General features: G+C 39.1%; 1 protein-coding gene across 2 annotated transcripts in view; it reads left to right on the top strand.

Annotated features, from left to right (window-relative positions):
• The window catches only part of septin7b (septin 7b), a 35,846-nt gene extending 16,315 nt beyond the window's left edge, over positions 1-19,531 (top strand). The window contains exons 5-13 of one of the 2 annotated variants that reach the window (XM_067447759.1): positions 2,198-2,315; positions 3,524-3,616; positions 4,949-5,045; positions 5,693-5,744; positions 5,935-6,060; positions 8,540-8,560; positions 15,734-15,869; positions 17,707-17,840; positions 18,792-19,531. In XM_067447759.1, coding sequence (XP_067303860.1) covers positions 2,198-2,315; positions 3,524-3,616; positions 4,949-5,045; positions 5,693-5,744; positions 5,935-6,060; positions 8,540-8,560; positions 15,734-15,869; positions 17,707-17,840; positions 18,792-18,831 — 817 coding nt within the window. In that variant the 3' untranslated portion in view covers positions 18,832-19,531. The remainder of the gene's footprint in view (positions 1-2,197; positions 2,316-3,523; positions 3,617-4,948; positions 5,046-5,692; positions 5,745-5,934; positions 6,061-8,539; positions 8,561-15,733; positions 15,870-17,706; positions 17,841-18,791) is intronic. The other variant, XM_067447760.1, reaches the window with a different exon arrangement.
• Positions 19,532-26,830: the final 7,299 nt, after the last annotated feature.

Raw genomic sequence — 26,830 nt, forward strand, 5'->3', positions numbered from 1 at the left:
ACTGAGCTGCAGAGCTGGTGCATCCATATCCACATCGCTATTATCTTTCGTTCTCCTGCCACCGCTGTCAGTTTTGGCGTGTGTTTATTTTATTACTGAGAGGAAAGCGTGCAGTCTATTCCATCGAAGCGCTTCTCAACAGCGCAGGTGCCGTCAGGATGTTAAGCGAGCTCTCTGTTTCAATGTGTTTCCCGAGTATTAGATTATAACTTGGCCTATTTTGCAAACAAAATGATTCTTGTCGATTTCCTTAGTGGCTTCTTTTTAGCTGAAGCCAACATGAGTCCACACTTCAGCTCTTTTACCTTGCGCTTCTCCGGCTCCGCGTCAGTTATGCGTTCTGAGATAACACTGCCATCTAGCGGTTGGGTGTTATACAGTCTGTGGTTTAAACCGAACACAAAGCCACGAATCTTGGATGTAAATAAATAAATATATAATTATCGATACAGCGTTTTTGAGAATCGATACAGTATCGCCAAACATATCGCGATATTCACGTGTATCGATATTTTCTTACACCCCTAATATGTATTTGTGCTATGTAGAGCCCTGGACAGGGCAGATTAAACGGTTATGGGATGCTCGTAACCAAGCGACAGAGTCCGTTAAAGATGGCGAAGTAGTCCCGAAGCTTGCATACTTTTCTGCTACACACTTAAAAGTATCTGCTTTTTCTTCACAAAAAGAGTACATACTTTTAGGACAAAGTATAAGTCGCCGAATTGGGACGCAGCAAGTTTTTTTGAACGAATCTCTTGAATGAATGATTCAACGACTCACTCATAAAGACTTGTTTCATTACTGGATGAATCTGCACTTTTAAACAAATCTCTTGAATGAATGAATGAATGATTCAATGACAAATAACAGGGTTTTTCCTGGGTCAGAAATGGTCTTCGGTGGTGGCTGACCAGTCATGGTCATCCATACACACGCCTGCACGCGCACACACTCCAACAGTAAAAGTACCTACCCGCGTGATCTGTGAGCCCAATACTGACAAAAAATGTAAAATAAATGCAAACGTTTTTTTTTTTTTTTGCTTTTTGTTGCTCATCTAATTTTGATATCTCATTATGTATAATGTCTTGATGTTTGTTTCTTTAGGTCCTCATTTTTACACAGTTTGCATGGTTTACTGATTCATTATTTTGGCAACAATTATTAAAAAGCAGCATTAAAAATGTAATAACAAATAGTCTAATTCTCTGCCATAAACAATTTAACTTGCGTTGTTCTGCTTTCACCTTATTCCAGTCTAAACAATTTTTTTGTGGTAATTTACTACACATTATCAATATAAATACTCAAAATAAATGCATGAAAATACTGTGAATATTATTAAGACTAATTCGTACTAACCCCTAAATGATTAAACACCGATTCGTGAGTTCAGTATTGGACAGATCAGTTCATTAAAATTAATCGGTTTAAATAAGTCATTAGTTCGCGAATCGGACAAAAGTGGACGCGTTATGTGTGAACCCAGACTCCTAAAACAACGCAAAAGATTGATCACAGAAAACACTTCATAAGGATATTATTACGTTTATTTGAAAGTATGTTTCATGTCAGCTGCGTGTGCAAAACGTCTGTTAAAAGAGGTGCGATTTTTGAGCACAATTCACATCCAGCAGTAATTCAGGGAAAATATTGTGTGAACATGCCACGTGGCGCACTGATTCAGTCTTCAGACCTTTTACCATTTAGTCAGTTCTGTTGATTTCTCTACTTATAATTACTTTTGTTGATTTTGATATGCGCGAGTGAGAGAGAGAGAACGGTGATGGGTTTGAAGACAGAGAGTGTGTGTGGGCTCTCTGTTCGTTCTCCGTCACTCAGTTATCGAGGGCGCAAGTTAACTGAGTGTCAGAACGAGCAGTGGGTCACGCGCATTAGTAATCTACATCAATTTATAAATCACAATAACTCATCAAATAAGGCTTTGGCGGGACAAAAATTTGCTTTGGCGGCTGCCAAAAAATGTTCAATGTAGGAAAACCCCTGAATAAGTCACTTGTTGCCACCTACTGATGTAACAACGTATTTGATACAATCTTTATTTAAGGCGTCAGTGTTTATATCTGAACTATACATTTTTATCCCTGTGAAAATCTTAATTATTATACATGACTGAGAGATCTGTGTAATCATTGCATCTTCATCATGGTGTTGTGTTGTGTTTTTCCACCAGACTGAAACCTTTGGACATCGAGTTTATGAAACGGTTGCATGAGAAGGTCAACATCATCCCACTGATAGCCAAAGCAGATACCCTGACCCCTGAAGAGTGCCAACAGTTTAAGAAACAGGTCAGTCAGACATTATTGCCTTGACTCCAACACTCGGAAAGCGTTCCCCCCCATAGGGGCGGCCATTGCTAACCAAGCCATCCCCTGCTGTTAGCATCCCATTGAAATCTCAGCTCCTTTACCGATCAGAGCGCGCTGACACGGAGTCAACCCGCTATCTCCAAGAACAACCAATTTACTCTACGGCTAATCCACTAGCATGGTGGAGAGACAATGAAACGCGCTATCCGTTCTAAAGAGCGCACGCCGCACTCACGCACCAAGCATCTTGATGACAGAGGAAAGTACATTTTTCTGAGGGAGAAACGTTTTATTTTGTAAGAAGTTATGAAGATAATGTTAGCATAATGGCACTGTCCCTAAACCTACACATATAAGCAAACAATCAACTACTTCAACTGCGCCTGACATTAGAATTTATTTGTTCTGAGATGATTATTACACTTTACAACAAATAAATCGCTTTTATAAAACCGTATAAGTCCTGGTGGCCGTTGAGAGTTGCTCTGGCATCCGTAAACACATTCAGCTGCTGGAGAGGACGGCGTCGACATCTGATGCGGTAGACAAACTGAACGCTGTGATGATTGCAGTGGCACTTCATATCGATTAAGTTGATAACCTGCTGTTTCAAACATTAAGTTAACTATGTATTTTTCCATATAGGCTGTGGCCGGAGTCCTGTTTGTGACTGTCAGACTGTTAATGCATTTGTGAACGACGGTTATGTTACGAACCGTCACATTTGACTCGCATCATAACCGTCATCACCAATTCTGAAACCGGCACACCCCTACTTGATGGATTTTTATCATTATAGGATGGTTGTGTACAGTCACTACCAACACACATTGCTGTATAATCAACTTGTAAAAGTGCATGTACCATTATATGACCCCTTTAAAGTGGAGCAGAATGCTCACCAAGTCCTGTCCGTGTAAACTCCTGATTAAGAGACGGCAGGAGTTTAAGCCTCCATGTGTGTCTCGAGTGTTTTGCCATCTGTCAGAGTATTATCTCTGCAGGGAGCACGGCATTACCGCCCATACAGGAAAGATCAGATGGAAAGATTCAAGCACATGCACAAATAAATAAACAGAGGATGTTCCTCAACCCTAAACAATCGCTCTTGGTGATCCTCTGGAGGTTGTGTGCTGGCCCGAAGCATTCGCGTGGGGTTTGTGTGACTTGTTTTTATGTTTCTCTAGATTATGCGAGAAATCCTGGAGCACAAGATCAAAATCTACGAGTTTCCAGAGACGGATGATGAGGAAGAAAACAAGATTGTGAAGAAGATCAAAGTAAGAGCAAGCTTTTCACTTGCATTTGAGATGAAAAATAGACATGAGCAAAGTGTTAATGCATTTGGGAGGGAATACATTTAAGGTCTTAATTATTTTAAATGCTATAATAAAAGTCTTAAATACCATTTAAGAGACTCGGAATACAGCTTAATGTGATTATTGGTGGTGATTTCGTAAAACTAATATGTTTCAGATGGTAAGAGGGCATATTTTAGCTCCCTCATATGAGAGAATGAGCAGCTGGAGGCAGGAAAGACATTTCAAAATAAGAGTCCAAGTGTAGTTTGGGCTTTTCATTATTAAAAGTCCTGCATTTTGCTGAATATATTTGATTTTGGTTATTTTTGTTACAAAATAAATATCATCTGGCATTTAATTAAAAGTTAAGAATATATGAATATAGTTTAAATAAAAATATAATAAATGTTTGTTTTTATTTAAATTAATAATTTCTTGTAAATTGATCTCCATATACATTTTTTTTTTTTTTGCAAACTTAAATTGTGCTGCTAAAATGTTTGTGGTGTGCTTTTTTCCTGTTATTATTAGTTTTTCAGTTACAAAATAAACTTTATCTGCCATTTAATTCTGTGTTTAGAATATACATCGATCAGGCATAACATCATGACCACTTACAGGTGAAGTGAATAACACTGATTATCTCCATCACGGCTCCTGTTAGTGGGTGGGATATATTAGGAAGCAAGTGAACATTTTGTCCTCAAAGTTGATGTGTTAGAAGCAGGAGAAATGGGCAAGCGTAAGGATTTGAGCGAGTTTGACAAGGGCCAGATTGTGACGGCTAGACGACTGTCTCGATGGGTCAGCAAAAGAGGGACCAACATAATATTAAGTCGTAATGTTATGCCTAATCGGTGTATATCATTCCATAAATATAACATCCTTATACATTCATTCAGAAATATGCTTCTTCTTTTTTTTTAAATGTGCTTTTAAATCTTTTCGTATACATTTTTATAAAAATAAAATGCATCCCTAAAGTTCTTATGCACTACATTTTCAAATTAAAAGCACGTGCTTCTTTGGTAAAACATAAAAAGTACTTTTTTCCCAGCATTTCTTAGTTTTATTAAATGTGCTAGAGGAGGAGTTACTTATTAAAAATAATAATAATAAAGAAATTTTGATTTTTCTGTGATCTAAATGCAGTTCATGTAGCAGACTGAAGTCTCTCCTCTAATGTAATAATGGTAAAGATCTGAATCTGAGGCGGTGGACAGAACATGCAGTTGCACATTGAAAGTCTCTCGCTCTCGCTCTCGCTCTCTCTCTCTCTCTCTCTCTCTCGCTCTCTCTCTCTCTCTATAGGATCGGTTGCCTCTGGCTGTGGTTGGAAGCAACACTATCATCGAGGCAAATGGCAAGAAGGTCAGAGGAAGGCAGTACCCGTGGGGAGTGGCAGAAGGTAGATGCACTTCCACTGCTTTTCAAGTTACAGTTCAACAAAACATTGTTTTAGAAGAGGGTTTCTGTAGGTCTTAAGTTTTAATTTGACCTTCCACAATTTAAGGCCTTTAAAACATCTAAAATGAGAGTAGTAAGTGGCTTTTTTTTATTTTATAGTGTTGTCTGAGGTCAGCTAATGACGTTTGTGTTATTAAGTAATGCTATTAATAAGTAATTGGCTATTTTCTCCACTGGTTTTGAGGCTCTCTCCTGAACGCTGGGTTTTGATGGGCGTGTCACTGGAGACTTGGAAGTAAACGCCCACGGCTAGGATTGGATAAGATTTGCATATTATAATGAGCTTCAGCTCCGCTGTCAGTTCAGTTCACATGAGGGAGGAGAGAATGAGGGTTTTTGAATGTAAAAATCAGACAAACATCATTACTTGACCTCAGACGACAGTATAAAAAAAAATTAAGAAGCCATTTTATGATACCTTTAAAAAAAATCGTTCTGACGCTGAACTTTTGAACGCTAGTGGTGTTTTTCCCTGGATCTGATTTATATACAGGAGGTGCTTTCTTAGTCCAGAACTCAACAACTGTAAAGGCATTTGAATAATATATTAATGTGTTTTAAACCTGATTATGGTTTCTTTGTGCACAGTTGAGAACGGAGACCATTGCGATTTCACACTCGTGAGGAATATGCTCATCAGGTAAAAACATTGAACGTCTTGTGGAATTAAGCAAAGCTTTTGGAGAGGGAAAGTCACTCCGCATTAGCACAGTAACAAACGCATTGCTTTTAAATTTTATTAAGCATGGCCGTACCATCTTTATAATTTGTGGCGTCATGCAAATTTTCAAGCATAAGGTGTTTTGCAATAACTGTTTGTTTTGTGTCAGAACCCACATGCAGGACCTCAAGGACGTTACGAATAATGTCCACTATGAGAACTACAGAAGCAGGAAGCTTGCTGCCGTTACCTGTAATGGAATCGACAACAACAAAACCAAAGGCCAGCTCACCAAGTACGTTTTGAGTAACATTATATCACTGAGATTAAACTGTTCTCAATATCGGTTTGATCCGCAAATACGAAATAATGTGGTTTGTCCTTAGAGTCAAGGCATTTATAAGTGTGAGCGGAAATGCTTGGAATAACCTAAGATGGCAGATCCGTTACATGTGTGGCTACCAGTCACACACTTGCTCAACTACTGCCGATGATTTAATTAAATAACTGAGCATGTTTAAAGTCAAAACGCTGAACATGATTTCAGAGCAGTTCACAGTCATATCAGACGTTTGCTTAGGATTTACTACCGATGAATTATGACAGTGTTTACTTAATGCTGTTTGTATTGGGATGTTTATTGTAATATGCTCCCTCGTATATGAATGGGCAGCTGGAGGCAGTAAATACATTTCAAAATAAGAGTCCCGGTGTATTTTGGGCTTGTTTATATAAGAATTAAACAAAATATAAAATTATCTCTTTTTTTTCACGTGTGCTCCAAAATGCATTTTCCAGTTCGTACATGTCTATTTTTTGTTGTTAAAGGTGCCCTAGAAAGAAAAATTGATTAACCTTGCCATAGTGAAATAATAAAGAGTTCAGTCCATGGACATCACATACTGTGAGTCTCAAACATCATTGCCTCCTACTTCTGATGTAAATCTCGTAAATCAAAAACTCAACAGAAAAAAAGTGCTTCTCAACATAAGCCCAACCGTGACGTAAGCGCTGGGGATCATTTATATGCACGCCCCCAACATTTGCATCTGTCCGAACAAGCCGAATCTACTGATGGTCAACAAGACACTCGAAGATAGCAAAAACGGCTCTCATGACACACGGTTGAGGTTTATTATAATCGGATACCACAATAAATCGTTCGTTTGTTCGGCCCATTTCAAGAAAGCTTCACTCAGCGTCTTAAACTGAAGAAAGGGGCAACTATATTCCTGCAAGCAGTAAGTAATTTATCCACTTATTGACTAGCTGTTTAAGCGATTTCTGATTAAATTGAAAGTTTCTTAGAGAGACAGCATTGTCTAAATGACGCAAGATGCTAGTACAGGAACTCCAAGTACCATACAAAACTAAATCGTGTGTCTAATGACAGGTTAATATTATTTTGTATTACAAAATACAACCGTGGATACTTTGATCGTTCACGCGATCCTTCTAGCAAACGTCACCTTTTCCACCATATAAGATAAAATGACAGTCAATGAAGATTGCTGAAATGCAGCTTACTTGTTTATTGGTGTTTTCAGATCGTCCGTGCGCGATAGAGAGCTAGTGTGCATATGGTTGCCAGATTGGACATGTTTAGGTAAAAACCGGAGTGTATACGGGTTTCTTTTCACAGAAAAGCTCTGTTTGGGGGTTTTAATTACTGGAATCTGGCAACCGCACGACCGCGAGCTCTTTCTCGCGCGCGGATGATCTGAAAACACCAAATAAACAAGTAAGCTGCATTTTATCAATCTCCGTTTGAGATGTTTTGCTTAGTTTAATTTAGTCGGTCTGTGTTGTGTCAGGACGGGCAGGACTTAAGAGCCGCTTCACTGAACTGTTGTGAGCTGCTGAAATAAGCCAATCAGAGCAGAGCTCAACATTAATATTCATGACTCTTCCAAATAAGGCAAAAACAGAGCATTACATCCTAGGGACAATTTATAGGGTTGTAAATGGACCTGTAGAACTGTATCTGGACAATGTTTTCCCTTAAATAAGCCACGTACCAATTTAACATATTATTTCAAATCATTCTAGGGCACCTTTAATGCTGCCCGATATACGGTTTAATGCTAACCGTAGTTCCTCTATTGCTGAACCTTTGTGAATCTCTGGCAGTGCGAGGGAAATGCTTTTTGAAGGAGACCCTTCGTTTTTCCTGAGTTTGAGATCAGTTTATTTAAGTGATGCTCAAACAGCATTGTAAGATTATGTTGCATCATTTCCTGTTGTCACTGTAAACCACCAGACTTACGTTTGTGGCCGACCTACTTCTGTTTCTAAAATCAACAAGAAATGCAGCTTAAACAGGATATTCACACAGGGCTTTATTTTATCCATTAGAGTAATTGATTGAATTATGAGAATTGCCAGTTTGTGTAAAATGTGTAATTGTAATATATAATTTTTCAAAGTAAATGGCTTCGATTTTGCATTCATGTTGACTTTTACATTCCAGATAGCTTGGAAAATTACTGTTCTCCTGGTGACTCTCTGTTTGAGATCGCTTCACAGTTTGCTGTGGCCAATAACCCCTAATTTAAGAAGCCAAACTCTTAACACAAGCACGTATGCATGAGCACACGCTCACAGACACGTCTGCGGTCACGCTTTCAGCTACTCCGTCACCTAAAATATCCCCTTGCAGGAAACCAGACTGAAAGCGTTATAATCCAGAGACTGTCTGCTTCTGTTCACACATTATTTTGCTCTTTAGTGTATGATTTGCAGCATGCTAAGTGTGTGTGTTTTTGTTTTTTTAGAGGTGACACGGTTGACGGCATGTAAGTGGTCATTTTTCATTTTTCCAAATCCCTGTGTAGTATGGATCCTCTTTTCCTCTGGGAACAATGTCTGTCGTCATCCCTCCTTTTCCACCCATGTTCCCGGGGAGATCAGGGGAAGCCGAGCTCTTCCTAATGCTCCTGATATCAGATCAGCTCCAGGACTAGTTCCTCCTGTTTGTGTCATTGATTCACTGATGCATCACAAACTCTTTCTCCAATTACAATTCAGTGCAACATTTTCATGAATAAGATCTACTGATTAGCCGCGTTTCCACTGTCGGGCAAGTTTGAGCAAGGGCTTTCATCAGGTCGGGCTGTGCTAATATTTTTGGATCTGTAGCACCGAACCCAAAACCAATGCAGTGCTTCACTCATACACCTTTTCCACCAGAATTAACCAGGTGCTAGTTCAGAGCCGAAGCTAGTGTCAGTTCTAAGTTGGTTAACCCTTTAGGCGCCAGAGGTTTTTTCCTAAAACGTTCGATTTTGACATCTTAATTTCAAAAGGCTATATCTTAAAAGTGATAAAAGATAGAAACTTTCTGTAAATTAGAGAAATATTAAGGAGGACCCTAAGTTTATGTAGAGATTAAATGTTCCCATCTCATTTGCATATTATGACGTCATAACGTGGGGAAAATCTTGGATTATAGAGTTTTCATGAAAAGCCACATGTTTAAATGATAAAATGCAGCATTTCTTTCTCCCCAAAATGTCCCTCACCTTCTGCGTGCTATATTGCACAATACTGAATGTTCAGGTAAATAGTAAACAAACTGTGTAAATTATTACTAATAAATGGAACAAACCGAATGCATGTAGCGGTTTGCCTTTTGCTGTAGAGATTTTCCATTTACTACGTACAGTAAGCACTCTGATTCCATATATAGGGCACATATATATCATATTATATATTATACATAATAGCCCCTCTGCCCCGTGTCACATTTTGACTCCCCACCCTGCCTACATGTTGCCTTCGAACTTGCTTATGAATACTTCGACCTCTTCTAACATACCCAGTGGCGTTAGATAAAGTCGCGGTGAGAAGACGCGCGCTTCATGGTGAGCGCGGCAAAAATCTCCCGCGGCCGCCTCATTCCCAACACTAACACACCTGCTAACTTCGCGATGAACACTCGGACCCCGGGAAACATTATTCCCACCACTGACATTGGGCAAAGGACCATCTACATTGGGCAAATTATTCACCATTTGTGCTTAGTGTAGAGTTAGGGTTAGTTTCACTTTCAAATCACCGTCATCTCATATTTCCCTTCAGAATCAGCGTCTGCGAATAGAAGACCCAACACTTCATTGCGGGTAAGGTTTATTGATGCCATTAGAACATAATAATCGTAATAATAATCGAATGCAAATACTCGCTGACGTTGACAATGCTCTGAAAAAACAGCTCACTCGCAAGTTAGCTCCGCTTTTGTTTACACTGACTCAATGTGCTCTTGCTCGTATATTTTGTATAGAATCATGATGTTTGTATGAGTCAGGGATGAAGTACAACATGTCTACCATCTAGTGGAGGGGAGGTTGAATGAAATTTGACACCCTATTTGACAAAATCGGCCGTTTTATTCAGTGACGCATTTTGTCGAGTAAACTCGACCGTGGCGCCAAGAGGGTTAAGAACCGGTTTGTCTTTCCACAAGCTAGAGAGCCAGCATAGAGCAAGGTCTTACATCACTGTATACGTCTCATCTTTCTCAGCAACGCTAGCGCGGTAGCGGGAAACAAACACTCCAGGATTGTTTGAGATGAATCAGCGCTGCGCGAACCGATCCGCGTATGATATCAAAAGACAGCGTGAGCGAATCAAAAGCATAAGGAGTCGTTTTCTCTCGCTGTACTTTGTCATACGGTGATCGATCTGCACAGCGCTGCAGATGCATCTCGAGCAAGCCTTCCATCAACAATGGCTAATGGCTTTATGATCCTACATCGGCATCAAAACGCCGCGAATCCAACGCATTCGTGCAGCTCACCATGATTTGTAAAGACGGAGATTAACTTCGAGCAGCCGTTAGCTTGATTAGCTGCTATTTAAAAATGGCGGTAAAAAGTTTGTGTTCATCTTGTTAGTCACGGTAACCCAGCCGCTGACGCAAGCGGTTCTTACTTCTAGCCCAGCAATGTTTTGGTGCTACATAAGAACTAGGGGTGTAAGAAAATATGGCCCCACTTTATATTAGGTGGCCTTAAGTACTATGTAGTTACATCAAAAAATAAGTACAATGTACTTACTGTGTTCAGATTTTATTGCAAAACACTTTTGCTGATATTGAGGAGGGATACGGGTAGAGTTAGGGACAGGTGTGGTGGTGTGGGTCAGTTTAAGGGTAGGGTTAGGTGTAAGGGAAGTGCCAACTGTGTAATTACAAATGTAACTACAGAAATTAATTACATACGCAATTACATGCAGGTATTTAGATGGATGGCTAGATGGCAGTGTTACCTCAGAACTTATCTGAGGCGGACCGGAGAAGCGCAAGGTGTGTGTGCGTGCATTAGCATTAGCAAACCTCACAAGACGATAGAATTATTCCGCTCCCGCGGTTAACAGAGCTGAAGTGTGGACTTATTTTGGCTTGAGCTACAAAGAAGCCACTAAGGAAATCAACAAGTCACTTTGTTTGCAAAATAGGCGAAGTTAAAATCCAGTACTCGGGAAATATTGAATCTGAGAGCTCGCTTAACATCCCAACGTCATCCACGATGCTGAGAAGCGTTTCGATAGAATATAGCACATTTTCCTCTCAGTAACAAATTAAACACACACAAAACTGACACACAGCGGTGGCAGCAGAACAAAAGCATCTGATCATAGCGATGTGGATATAGGGTTGGGCATCGTTTTGATTTGAACGATTCTGATTCCGATTCCGATTCTTACTTTCGATTCCGGTTCTTTTCGATTCTCGATTCCGATTCTTTGAGGGGTGGAGTCAAAACGTGTCACATCGATATTCAATGCTATTTTCAATACAACGGGGGAAAAACGCTACATATACTGTCAATTAGATATTTTTTATATAATTTTTTTTTTGTCTGTCTTTTGAAAGTCTAGGCAATCAAACATTTCTTCTGAAGAGATCACTTTATATGATAAAACTTTTAAGCTTTTTCTCATATATAAACATTGATCAATTACTATTAAAATATCTCACAAACATTTGTTAACTCAATGTATTTTTTACAACGGGGTAATTGTGTTGCAATAGCTTACACACAGCACAAGGAAGCTTGATTTTGAATGGTAAATTGAATAAACAAAGATACATATTACAAAAAATAGCACAAATAAATACAATAGAATAAAATATATAAATGAAATAGACTGCTTAATTTTTTCAGGTAGGTCTAACATTCAGGTAAGAAACTGAATAAAAAAACACAAAGTGGCTAAATAAATTTAAAATAACATTGGATTATGTTTTTGCAAAAAAATAAATAGTTTCATATAAAACCATTAAAGTTAGACAAGTTGATCAGTCAAGAGCAGTGTGATCGTTTGTCTTTTTGTAGTTTGACTTTGGATAACAAATGACTGCTGTCCCTTTAAGAACTGCCGCACTCATGGATCCTGAACACTGTTCCTGTTACTCATTCTTCATTTCTTCCTGAATTGTTTAAGACTGTGTTTACATACTGTTCAAAATGTGCACTGAGAATTTGTTTGAGTGTATTTGACCAATAATAAGCTGTAAAAAGAAGGGAATATTTGCACTTGTATGTCAGGGGCGGCTTTATTACGGTAGGCTATGTGTGTGTGCGCGCTTCAGATGTGAGCTTGAAATCTGCGGGGATTTCGTAGAATTATGTGCAACCCCGCGCGAAATTCAGACCGATCACACACACTAACACTAACACGCTGTCGTAAGGAAAAGTCCAGCAGAGCGCGCGTCCGTCGTGTTCAGAGGTTAACCGGCTGAATGAGAATATGCGGCTGCGTGTCAACTCGCTGTCGGTCAGAGAGGAGAGGAGAGGAGCGCAGCTGGGATCGATTGTGTAGGCTGAGCAGGCTATCGTATCTTTTCAGATATTTCAGTATCGATATTTTTGACAACACTAGTTGCACTGTGCCGACCCAGGCTTTTAAAAGTGAAATAAATCCACACTTCACAGAGCCGCTTACCGGGCTTCCATGACTAAAAGAACAAGCGGGCGCGCAAGCACCAGAAATCAGGTGGCCATGGAAACCAAAACTTGCGCGCTTGGAACCGATGATCGGAACCGAAATTAAATTTTCTAAACGATTCCAATGGAATCGATATTTTTTTAAACGGTTCCAAGTTAGAACCGGTTCTCGATGCCCAACCCTATGTGGATATGATGACCAGCTCTGCAGTTCAGTAGCCTACTTGAAATGGCACTTTATCCAATAGACTGCGTTAAAGAAATAAGCTTTACAGTATTAAATATAAAACAAAGAGTCATTCAGTCACGCAGTGAATGAACTATGCACTTTCTGTTGCTAAAAATTTAGAAATGAGAAACTGCTATACTGTGAACCTTTAAAACATGTAGAATAAAGAATCCTGCAGTCACTTGACTTGCACAAAATAGTGATATGATACTGTATTAATTAAAATAAAACAGTTAATTGTCATGTTTTATGCATACGGTTGTGTTCTTTATTCTTTTAAATTAATCTTTCTAAAAAAAAATTTTTTTTGATACAATAGCGCAATATATCGTTTCGTCACCCCTGTATCGTGATACGTATCGTATTGCCAGGTTCTTGGCAATACACAGCCCTAATAAGAACCACTTTTCCTGGCTCGGAGCTGGTGCTTTGGGTGTGGAAAGACAAAGAACTGATTTGAAACTAGGCTCTGGCTCCGAACTAGCACCAGCACTTCCTTGGTGGAGAAGGGGTATAAAACCCACCTGTAACGCACCTCTCTGGACCAACGTCACACAAACCCATCATTTCACCAACAAATGATAGTTTTATCAGCGAGATCGCAAAACCAACATGATAAACGCATCCATTTGTTGTTAACCTAAATATTTAAAACCCAAGCATCAATGTTTTCCCAAAGTTTTACAATAACAAGTGATGCATTGATCATAATAAATAATTTTTTGTCGCCCCTAACGATATATCGTGATATCAAATGGGACTATGAATCGTTGTTTTACGATCGAGTTCAAGGCTCAGCTTATAATGGTGATAAAACATGATCTCAATTTTCTTACTTTAGCTAGTGTGTAATGTTGCTGTTTGAGCATAAACAACATTGCAAAGTTACAACGTTCAAAGTTGAAAGCAAAGGGAGATATTTGCTTTTAAAGAAATCAATTTCTAAGGACTACAGCAATTGGCCGGTTGGGAACTACAGTCTTTTCACCAGCCCCAATATTTACATTAACCCCTCCTCCGTGAATATTAAATAAGGGGGGTGAGACCATTTTTTATTGCTGTGGAGAAGAGTTGTTGTGGCATAGTTAGTAGTAACCACCGACGAAAGGCTGTTATTTTCATCTGGATTGCAGGTCAAATTTGTTCAGCTAGGGACGCGAGAGTTAGGGATCAATGGTTAATTTATTTTTAACACGGACCCTCATAATTATTACTCGCTCTCTGTGCTGCACATTTTACGGAGGAAAGCTTCCACAATCTTTCCGAGTTCAATGCAGGATTCGTACAACGGCTTGTCCTGAAAGATGGAGTGGTTCCAACTTTACTAACGGGCCACAACCTGTGAGTATGATTTATTCTTCGTCGATGTGTTTTCCTGTAATAGTTCGTATTGTTAATTGTACGTTGGAAGTAAACAAATGACAATGCAGTTTGGCTCTGCAAACCAGTTTGTTAAATGCTCATTAATACTTAACGTTATCTGGCAAACGCCTAACGTTACAAACTTTTTTAAATCTCAACAGCGAGCTTGGAATTAGTGTAAATTTTTCTTTGATTAGAGCTTTTATGTATTGTATATCTACAGGCGTGCTAAACAAATCTGTGTTTGATTACTTTTGCTGACTATAGTAAAGCCAATGTTTAGTGTTCGTCTTGGGTTAATAGTTCTTGCGACAGATATTTGTCTATAATCATTCTAAAAATACAAAAGGTGCCGTTCAGTAGCGATCACTATAGATCCGCAGTCTTTACAGACGTCCGGTAAAGGTAAGGAGTTTCCGAAACGCGTGCACTAGGCGGTTAGCGAATCACAGCACACTGGGCCAGCTAACCAATCGGAGCCCATTGCGTGTTTTTAAGGGGCCGGCTTCATAGAACCTGGAAACCATCAGACTGTTTTTACAAGGTAGGACAGATTAGTGTAGAATAATGTAAAATATATGAAAAATTATGCAATTTTTTAAAAAACAAAGCATGAACACGTTACAGTGCACCCCAGAAACACAATCAAGCCTTCGAAATAGTGTTTTACCGCCCCTTTAACTGTATTTATTAGGTATAATTCATCCAAAAATGTAAACTTGGTCATCATGTGCTCACCCTCATGTCCTAAAAACAATCATAAAAGTGCACACAATTATGTCAAATGTCAGTTTTGACATGTATTCCGTAACAGTCGGTTGTGTGATGCTTAAATGCTCAATGCATTACAATTTAACTGAACTCATTAGATTTTAGTCGACTAAAACTAAAAAGAATTCAGGCGATTTATATATGACTAAAACTAAATGGCATTTTAGTCAAAAGACAAATCAAAATTTGCTGTCAAAATTAAGACGGCGGGCCAGGAAATCCTGGCCATGGGCCTCGAGGAAACGCCGGGAGTGACAGTGGAAACGCAGCTAATATTTTGAGTGGCAAAAATTGAGATGAATCATTTGAATCAAAACCGAATCGTGACTCATGTTTTCCATCTCGCAGCTTCTCTGCAGCGCTCTCTAATTCTGATCCGCATTAGCGCTTTGGCCATTAACAGCTTTCAGGATGTTTGCTTGCTCTTCCTCCTCTTTCTTTGCCTGAGCAAGACTGAAGCACAGAGATGTTTCATGGGAGCGAGCAGTCACGGGTGTCTCTCTCTCTCACACACACACACACACACACACACACACAGAGGGCAGCGCAACCAGGGCTTTGTTGGTTCTCCCTTCCGTCTCTCTTTGTCTTCTGAAGAAGCACAGCGAAGCAGGGAACTATGGGATGTGATTGTTAATTGCGTGTGTCAATCCTAGGAGCCCCCTTGCCCAGATGGAGGAGGAGCGAAGGGAGCATGTGACCAAGATGAAGAAGATGGAGATGGAGATGGAGCAGGTCTTTGAGATGAAAGTCAAGGAGAAGATCCAGAAGCTGAAAGATTCAGAGGCAGAGGTACTGCTACATCTAAATGAATTATATCCCGATATTTTTCTTTATATTTTAATATTTGCTCTCTGATTTTATTTTATTCTTTATTTAATACACATTTTTATTTTTTTATTTATACTCCTATATTTTTCAGTATATTATATTTTAATAGTTTAATATAAACAGTATATTTGCTCTCTGATATTTTATTCTTTATTTAATTTAATTGTTTTCAATTGTATTTATTTATACTCCTATATTATAATAGTATAATATGCACACAGTATATTTGCACTCTGATTTGATTTTAATCTTTATTTAATTTTTTTTAAATGTATTTCTTTATACTCCTATATTTATCAGTATATTATATTTTAATACTATAGTATAAACTAAGTGTATTTGCACTCTCATTTTCTTATTTTATTTTTTTATACTCCTATTTTTTATATATATTATATTTTTATAGTATAGTAGAAACACAGTATATTTGCTCTCTGATATTATTTTATTCATTATTTAATTTAATTGTTTTTAATTGTATTTTTTCTTTATACTTCTATATTTTTCAGTATATTTTAATTGTATAATATGCGCAATGTATATTTGCTCACTAATGAAATGTTCATTAAATTTTATTATTTATTTATTATTTTTATTTCTTTATACTTCTAAATTTTTTAAGTATATATTTGAATAGTGTAATATAAACACAGTATATATGCTTTCTTATTTTTATTTTCTATTTTATTTCTAATTTAATTTAAACCATTTTTTTTATTTTTTTATTTTTTTTTATTTGAGAAGGAACCATAATTTGATCCACACAACCACCGGTAATGCAAAATGTTTAATGCAAGATGTAAAATAGTGGATTAAATATAAATACGGAAAAATAAATAAAAAATATGGATAAAAATCATCGTCATTTTTACAAACAGACAAACAAACAACTCTTTTTTTTATTTAGTTTAAAATGTACCAAAAATGTATTAAAAAAATTAATAATTTATTGTTGAATCTTATATATATAATATAAAATAAATTGAATATATAAAATATAGCTAGTATAATAATAGCAATATAGTAACTATAATAGTTTCTTAATGGTACTTAAAGGGTTAGTTCACCCAAAAATGAAAATTGTCATTAATTACTCTCCCTCATGTCGTTGGACACCCGTCAGACCTTCGTTCATCTTCAGAACACAAATGAAGATATTTTAGTGTAAAGCTGAGAAAGGCTTCAGATAGGCCTCCATTGGCATTCAGTCCATTCCCACTCACAAACACATCGACACACAGCCCATCTCACTACAGCGGCTGAACAATCATTTTTCAAAGCGACGAGAATAGTTTTTGTGCGCAAAAAAAATCGAAATAATGACTTTATCTGCCGAGTTATTGTCTTCCGTTTCGGTCTCGCTCCTCCTCTTCCGGCTCATGAATGGCGGATCATATTCTCGCGCATGCGTCGAGTTCACGTCAATAACTTGGCGGATAAAGTTGTTATTTTGATTTGTGTGCACAATATTCTCGTCGCATTGTAAAATGATTGTGCAGCCGCTGTAGTGAGATGGGCTTTGTGTCGATGTGTTTAGGGCCTTTATGGGTCTTGTGAGTGGGAATGGACTGAATGCCAATGGAGGCCTTTCTGAAGCCTTTCTCAGCTTTACACTAAAATATCTGCATTTGTGTTCTGAAGATGATTGAAGGTCTTACGGGTGTCCAACGACATGAGGGGGAGTAATTAAGGAAGTAATTTTCATTTTTTGGTGAACTAACCCTTTAAATAAGACACTCGAGTTCGAAACGCACCCAAACTCTCCTTGCGCTGACGGCCTGTTTCCTGTGATGTGCAGCTGCAGCGACGCCATGAGCAGATGAAGAAGAACCTGGAGGCTCAGCACAAGGAGCTGGAGGAGAGACGGCGTCAGTTCGAGGACGAGAGATCGACCTGGGAGACCCAGCAGCGGATCCTGGAGCAGCAGAAAATGTATGTCATCCCATCACTGCTTTTACATCTACTTCCTATTGCATTCACGTCTAATTTGACCTAGAAGAGCTACATAAACATATTAGTATGTAAATAAAAGTCCGTAACACACACGGTCTCATGTTAATCTTGAGTATCTATAGAGGTGTTGCTCCTTCATAATTCTAAAGCGTCTTTAGTTTATCATATTTATAAAAGACAGATACACTGAACCGATTCTTTCTGAAAACAGCCGAGCTCGTGGAGGACGTGCAGTGGACGGAGCTAAAGAGACACACACACGTCCCTGGATAACTCTCGATTTACTATACATTGATGTTGTTCACATTATATTCACTTATGTGCAGATTGCCAACAAAACAACACACACACACGTTTGTTTTTGTGACATATGGGGACATTCCATAGGCGTAATGGTTTTTATACTGTACAAACCGTATTTTCTATCCCCTTACACTGCCCCTAAACCTACCCAACACACACACACACTACCCCTAAACCTGCCCATCACAGGAAACATTCTGCATTTTTATTTTCTTAAAAAAAAAAAATTCTGTGTGATTTATAAGCCTTTTTAAAAGTGGGGACATGGGTAATGTCCTCATATTTCACCCTCTCCTGTAATACCTGTGTCATACCCATGGCATTATACACATTTGTCCTCATATGTCACAAAAACATGCCCACACACACACACACACACACACACACGCGCGCGCGTAAGAAGTGCCCATATAAGGAATTTATACCTTTATGATTTCATACAGGGCCGTACTTGAAAAAACTTCCCAAAACTTTGAATCCTAAAGGAGTGTATTTGGCACAGAAATATATATATTTTTTGGCATTTAAAAAATGCTCTCAAAATACTTCTTGGAGATCTATATGAGGGAAATGAATGGAAAGAATACTTTGCTGACACTTAATGCAATTCTGGTTTTCCTCCCACAGGACTTTGGATAAGAATAAGAAGAAAGGGAAGATCTTTTAAACTGATTTTGATGATGTCCAGGTTCTCATTGGCCAATCCTCCCTGACCTGATCTCTGCGTCGGAGCTGTTCGTGGACCTTCATGAACGTCAAGCCAAACTCATACCGATCTAAAACATTCACTTACCAGCTGCAGAAACGTCTATTTTAGTGATCAATTTACTGAATAACATCAGCCTCCATAACACAATGTGGCTGTTCTCTATTTTCCCCCCGTTGAAAACGTGTAAACCTGAAGAATCCCGTGTAACGTGGCCAAATTATGCACAAGTGACATCCGGAGGGGACGGGCAAACATATTATTTGCTCCTTATGATTTAGTTTTTTTCTTATTTGCAGAAAGTGTTTCCAAAATAGTGTCTGTCTCGTCAATATCCTTTGACCACCTCCTATTACTTCATTAATGTTATTTCAGTTATTTTTATATATATATAAATATGTATACGTACACCACGACAGCTAACGTAATATTTTTTGTATGTTTATTAGAATACTCTGCAGACTGGTGTCTCAGTACATGGACGGTCTTTATTACTCTCGAACGAACGGTCTGGTTTCAGCATGTGTGTCTGCTGTACAGTATTTCCAGAACCAGTCTCAAGCATTTGCTTTGTTTTCTTATCTTCTCCATCTATGTATTTTTAATTTTATTTTTCATTTGTATTGTACAGTCTCTTAATAAACTTGTGATGATACAGGTTGAGGTCTTGTAGATATATCTTTATAACTTGCAAAATCTACTTAAAAGTGCCTAAAATCGTTTCTTTTGGCACCAGTGAACATAATAGTGAATTGATCTTGTTTTCAGGGGCAATTATTACACTTTTGACACACAAAGTCTTTCTTCATCTCTCAATCTCACACCTCAAAGATTCAAAGATAAATTGAATCAAAGATTACATTTAAAGGGGTAGTTCACTTTAAAATATGAAAATTGTCATCCTTTAATCATCCTTTAATAACGGCCTTAAGCTCATCCAGAGTGTTGGGTCTCGCGTCTCTCAACTTTCTCTTCACAATATCCCACAGATTCTCTATGGGGTTCAGGTCAGGAGAGTTGAGCACAGTAATACCAGGGTCAGTAAACCCTTTACCAGTGGTTTTGGCACTGTGAGCAGGTGCCAGGTCGTGCTGAAAAACCAAATCTTCATCTCCATAAAGCTTTACAGCAGATGGAAGCATGAAGTGCTCCAAAATCTCCTGATAGCGAGCGGCATTGACCCTGCCCTTGATAAAACACAGCGGACCAACACCAGCAGCTGACATGGCACCCCAGACCATCACTGACTGTGGGGACTGGACACTGGACTTCAGGCATTTTGGCATTTCCTTCTCCCCAGTCTTCCTCCAGACTCTGGCACCTTGATTTCTGAATGAGATGCACAATTTGCTTTCATCCGAAAAAAGTACTTTGGACCACTGAGCAACAGTCCAGTGCTGCTTCTCTGTAGCCCAAAAGTGTCTTGAGCTGGGGAATGCGGCACCTGTAGCCCATTTCCTGCTCACGCCTGTGCACGGCGGCTCTGGATGTTTCTCCTCCAGACTCAGTCCACTGCTTCCGCAGGTCCCCCAAGGGCTGGAATCGGTCCTTCTCCACAATCTTCCTCAGGGTCCGCTCACCTCTTCTCATTGTGCAGCGTTTTTTGCCACACTTTTTCCTTCCCACAGACTTCCCACTGAGGTGCCTTGATACAGCACTCAGGGAACAGCCTATTCATTCAGAAATGTCTTTCTGTGTCTTCCCCTCTCGCTTGAGGGTGTCAATGATGGCCTTCTGGACAGCAGTCAGGTCGGCAGTCTTACCCATGATTGCGTTTTGAGTAATGAACCAGGCTGGGAGTTTTTAAAAGCCTCAGGAATCTTTCGCAGGTGTTTAGAGTTAATTAGTTGATTCAGATGATTAGGTTAATAGCTCGTTTGGAGAACCTTTTCATGATATGCTAATTTTTTGAGACAGGAATTTGGGGTTTTCATGAGCTGTATGCCAATATCATCAGTATTAAAACAATAAAAGACCTGAAATATTTCAGTTGGTGTGCAATGAATCTAAAATATAAGAAAGTTTATCATATATGTTTATCATTACATTATGGAAAATAATGAACTTTATCACAATATGCTAATTGTTTGAGAAGGACCTGTATGTGATGAGTGTGAGGAACGCAGCTCTGCTGATCATATTAGACTCATCCGAGTGTGTAGAGATGATGTGATGAGTGTGAGGAACGCAGCTCTGCTGATCATATTAGACTCATCCGAGTGTGTAGAGATGATGTGATGAGTGTGAGGAACGCAGCTCTGATGATCATATTAGACTCATCCGAGTGTGTAGAGATGATGTGATGAGTGTGAGGAACGCAGCTCTGTTGATCATATTAGACTCATCTGAGTGTGTAGAGATGATGTGATGAGTGTGAGGAACGCAGCTCTGTTGATCATATTAGACTCATCTGAGTGTGTAGAGATGATGTGATGAGTGTGAGGAACACAGCTCTGCTGATCATATTAGACTCATCCGAGTGTGTAGAGATGATGTGATGAGTGTGAGGAACGCAGCTCTGTTGATCATATTAGACTCATCTGAGTGTGTGGAGATGATGTGATGAGTGTGAGGAACACAGCTCTGCTGATCATATTAGACTCATCTGAGTGTGTAGAGATGATGTGATGAGTGTGAGGAACGCAGCTCTGCTGATCATATTAGACTCATCTGAGTGTGTGGAGATGATGTGATGAGTGTGAGGAACGCAGCTCTGTTGATCATATTAGACTCATCTGAGTGTGTAGAGATGATGTGATGAGTGTGAGGAACGCAGCTCTGATGATCATATTAGACTCATCTGAGTGTGTGGAGATGATGTGATGAGTGTGAGGAACACAGCTCTGATCATATTAGACTCATCTGAGTGTGTGGAGATGATGTGATGAGTGTGAGGAACACAGCTCTGATCATATTAGACTCATCTGAGTGTGTGGAGATGATGTGATGAGTGTGAGGAACGCAGCTCTGATGATCATATTAGACTCATCTGAGTGTGTAGAGATGATGTGATGAGTGTGAGGAACGCAGCTCTGATGATCATATTAGACTCATCTGAGTGTGTAGAGATGATGTGATGAGTGTGAGGAACACAGCTCTGCTGATCATATTAGACTCATCTGAGTGTGTAGAGATGATGTGATGAGTGTGAGGAACGCAGCTCTGATGATCATATTAGACTCATCTGAGTGTGTAGAGATGATGTGATGAGTGTGAGGAACGCAGATCTGTTGATCATATTAGACTCATCTGAGTGTGTAGAGATGATGTGATGAGTGTGAGGAACGCAGCTCTGTTGATCATATTAGACTCATCTGAGTGTGTAGAGATGATGTGATGAGTGTGAGGAACACAGCTCTGATGATCATATTAGACTCATCTGAGTGTGTAGAGATGATGTGATGAGTGTGAGGAACACAGCTCTGATGATCATATTAGACTCATCTGAGTGTGTGGAGATGATGTGATGAGTGTGAGGAACGCAGATCTGTTGATCATATTAGACTCATCTGAGTGTGTGGAGATGATGTGATGAGTGTGAGGAACGCAGCTCTGTTGATCATATTAGACTCATCTGAGTGTGTAGAGATGATGTGATGAGTGTGAGGAACACAGCTCTGTTGATCATATTAGACTCATCTGAGTGTGTAGAGATGATGTGATGAGTGTGAGGAACACAGCTCTGATGATCATATTAGACTCATCTGAGTGTGTAGAGATGATGTGATGAGTGTGAGGAACACAGCTCTGATCATATTAGACTCATCTGAGTGTGTAGAGATGATGTGATGAGTGTGAGGAACGCAGCTCTGTTGATCATATTAGACTCATCTGAGTGTGTAGAGATGATGTGATGAGTGTGAGGAACGCAGCTCTGATGATCATATTAGACTCATCTGAGTGTGTAGAGATGATGTTCTGACGTTACTCTGTGCGTTCGCTCGGTGGCTGCCGTGACATTTGTTCACACTGCAGTGAGAGTAAAGCGCTTCTGCAGAATAAAACCAGAAACTATAACGCAGATATGATGTCATCGACAGGCCACGCCCTCACGTCCTGGTTCATTGGTTAAAATAGTAATTTCTCACGATTTACAAATAGTTGGAAACATTTCAAAAAATTGTAGAAACTCAGCTGAACAAAATATATAACACTGGCCTAGTGGTTTTTGGATATTTTACTGAAAAACTTACATACTGCACCTTTAATACTTTAATGGAAATATAGAGTGAGCAGATGTCCCCATTTTCCGGGGACAGTCCCGGTTTTTGGTCTTCTGTCCCGACTGGAGCTGTCCCCGGAAATGTCCCTGTTTTACAGCTTGTTCAAAACAACCCAAATGTATATTGCAAAAAAGTGCCCAACCAATATTATACAGCAGCTGCTGGTTATAGGAGCAATCGTGTAGTGATTATTTTCACCAGCAGATGGCGCTGTGAGATACGCTGACTCTACTTTATTGCTTTCAAGGTAGTAGCATACTAACTATTCATGTTAAATTAAAGTAATATTGTTTGGATGTGCTTTATAGGGTGCAGGATTTTGTCCCCAAAAGTTCTGCAGTCACAACGCAGTGATTACTACACATCTGATTTATTAAAAAACAGCACTTGCAACAAATACATGTGCAGAATACACATACTTTCTGCTTAAAATAAGCTTTAAATGCAAAATAAGGCCAAATAAGTATAGTTAGTTATTTTCAAACACTAACATTGAAGGTGGACTGGTTTTAGGTAGGTTTGGGCATCGCCGTGGTGTGTCGGTAAGGACACAGAGACAGGAACCCCATTTTAATTACTTTATTGTCCATCAAGTTCACTGGTTATATTGGTGTGTGTGTGTGTGTGTGTGTGTGTGTGTGTGTGTGTGTGTGTGTGTGTGTGTGTGTGTGTGTGTGGTCAATAGCAGGGGTTTTCAAACTGGGGTCCGAGGTCCTCCAGAAGGTTCTAAGGGGTCCCCAGAACATTTCAGAGAATGAAAAGACTAAGCAAAAATGGATAAAGTCTACCGAATATTCTAATTGTTTAATTTCTAAATGTTTCTCTCCTTTCTTGCCATATAAATTCTAGAATTGTATGTTTGCTTTGTGTCTTTAGTGAGTTTTTCTCACTATAGTCCCCTTATCTTTCTCACTGGGGTTGTAAGGCAGTTTTCTTAACATAGTATGTACGCTGCTTGCATTCATTTATTTTGAAAGTTGTTGAAATAATTTTAATTAAAAAAATAAATAAAAAATCCAACATAAATAGCTAATTTAAGATGGGAAACAATATATTCTATTTATAATGTCACACTTACTATTTATCTAACCGTGTAAATATTTTTTGTACATAAAAATAGATGGATTTTCAGAAGGGGGTCCCTCATAAAGGTTCATCATATTTGGGGGTCCTTGGCATCATAAAGTTTGAAAACCCCTGGTCTATAGGAAAAGGAGAAATAAAATACATAAATTACGTGAATCTAGAATAAACAGGATAACATTATCACATATAAATGGCCAGATAACATTACAAATGTAAAGCTGTACACAGCACTGTAATATAATATACTGTGCATCCTTAAACGTGTTAGCTTTATGAACCAAATACACATGCTTAGGTAAATGTAATAGATTTGACAGATTGATCAAATTTCCAAACTCACTATCATTTAAAGGCGGAAATGTCGCGATAGCATTAACAAGCTCACATTAGACGATTCTGAATAATGTTATACACACTAAGTACAAATTGCGTATGTTTACACCAACTCGCATTCGGTCTTCCGCACATCATCTTACATCTCTGTCAATAATCTTATTCTGCAGTAACAGCAGATTTATATGATAGATAAACACTTTTTTTTATCATTGACGCACACAAATCTGAAGGGAACACAGATCATCTCTCTATGCTAAGCGAAAAACAAACTGAACAGTTCTGTGCACGGTCACCCACTATTATGTTTTGATTGGCTCGCCCATTGCATGCTCGGTGCATGATCGTAGGTTGTGGAATGGATTAGCATAAAACATTAAGTTTAAAAAAACAATATTTATATGGCCCTATAAATAATCAATAACAAATGAGATTTAAGTTATATTTTGACCATTAAAATAGGAAATGTGCCCGGTTTCTATTTTTAGAAAACTGGTCACCTTTTCAAAGTACACAAACTGTTTGTTCATAATTTACACATTTTAAACAGATAATACATCAGCAATTCCTCTTCCAAAACGTGTTTTTGTCTTACCTTATTCACTATGGTAAGCATATTATCAGTGTTTATATTTTAGACCTGTCTGTCAGGGAGGTTTTCGCGGGAAATTGCGTGCATGCGTCACTTACATGTTTCTCGTTATTATCCGTAAATAGAGTAAAGTTGCTCTGGCTGCTTTGCCGCGTGTCTGAAGTGGAGCAGGTGTTGGTCAACACACAACGCGTGAGAAAAGGTGACATGGAGCCGCTATAATCTCCAATCGGGAACCGGGAACCTCCGCCATCTTGCAACGGTCAGCGTGTCACTCACAGTAAGAATCAATGATGCCACAACATTGCGCACTCGCAGCATCTGTTTCTGAAACAGACGAGTTTTAAATTCCAGAAGAAATGGGATAACCTTTCACAAGTGAGAATGTGTTTACATAACTTATTTGTTATTACTATGGTAGCCTAAATCTTTTTAATGTTGTGTTGGCTCCTCTTGCATAGTGTTGGTTTAGCAAAATCATCCGCCAAAGTGAAGTCTTTATAGATATTCATAGACGCCTGTTTGCAGACACTCAACCTGCTCTCGAATGTTCACAGACCGGCATTGACCGAATTCAGGGAGATTGGTGTGTGTGTGTGTGTGTATGAATTCAGGGTGATTGGTGTGTGTGTGTGTGTGTGTGTGTGTATGAATTCAGGGTGATTGCTGTGTGTGTGTGTGTGTGTATGAATTCAGGGTGATTGGTGTGTGTGTGTATGGGTGAATTCGGGGTGATTGGTGTGTGTATATTGGGTGAATTCGGGGTGATTGGCGTGTGTGTGTATACTGTGAATTTGGGGTGATTGGTGTGTGTGTGTATACTGTGAATTCAGGGTGATTGGTGTGTGTATATTGGGTGAATTTGGGGTGATTGGTGTGTGTGTGTATACTGTGAATTCAGGGTGATTGGTGTGTGTATGGGTGAATTCGGGGTGATTGGTGTGTGTATATTGGGTGAATTTGGGGAGATTGGTGTGTGTGTGTATACTGTGAATTCAGGGTGATTGGTGTGTGTATGGGTGAATTCGGGGTGATTGGTGTGTGTATATTGGGTGAATTTGGGGTGATTGGTGTGTGTGTGTATACTGTGAATTCAGGGTGATTGGTGTGTGTATGGGTGAATTCGGGGTGATTGGTGTGTGTATATTGGGTGAATTTGGGGTGATTGGTGTGTGTGTGTATACTGTGAATTCAGGGTGATTGGTGTGTGTGTGTGTATACTGTGAATTCGGGGTGATTGGTGTGTGTATATTGGGTGAATTCGGGGTGATTGGTGTGTGTGTGTGTATACTGTGAATTCAGGGTGGTTGGTGTGTGTATATTGGGTGAATTTGGGGTGATTGGTGTGTGTGTGTATACTGTGAATTCAGGGTGATTGGTGTGTGTATGGGTGAATTCGGGGTGATTGGTGTGTGTATATTGGGTGAATTCAGGGTGATTGGTGTGTGTATACTGTGAATTCAGGGTGATTGGTGTGTGTGTGTGTATACTGTGAATTCAGGGTGATTGGTGTGTGTATGGGTGAATTCGGGGTGATTGGTGTGTGTGTATATTGGGTGAATTCAGGGTGATTGGTGTGTGTATACTGTGAATTCAGGATGATTGGTGTGTGTGTGTGTATACTGTGAATTCAGGGTGATTGGTGTGTGTATGGGTGAATTCGGGGTGATTGGTGTGTGTGTGTATTGGGTGAATTCGGGGTGATTGGTGTGTGTGTGTATACTGT

This window comes from Pseudorasbora parva, chromosome 7 (genome assembly GCF_024679245.1).
Source record: "Pseudorasbora parva isolate DD20220531a chromosome 7, ASM2467924v1, whole genome shotgun sequence".
In the NCBI taxonomy this organism is placed as follows: Eukaryota; Metazoa; Chordata; class Actinopteri; order Cypriniformes; family Gobionidae; genus Pseudorasbora; species Pseudorasbora parva.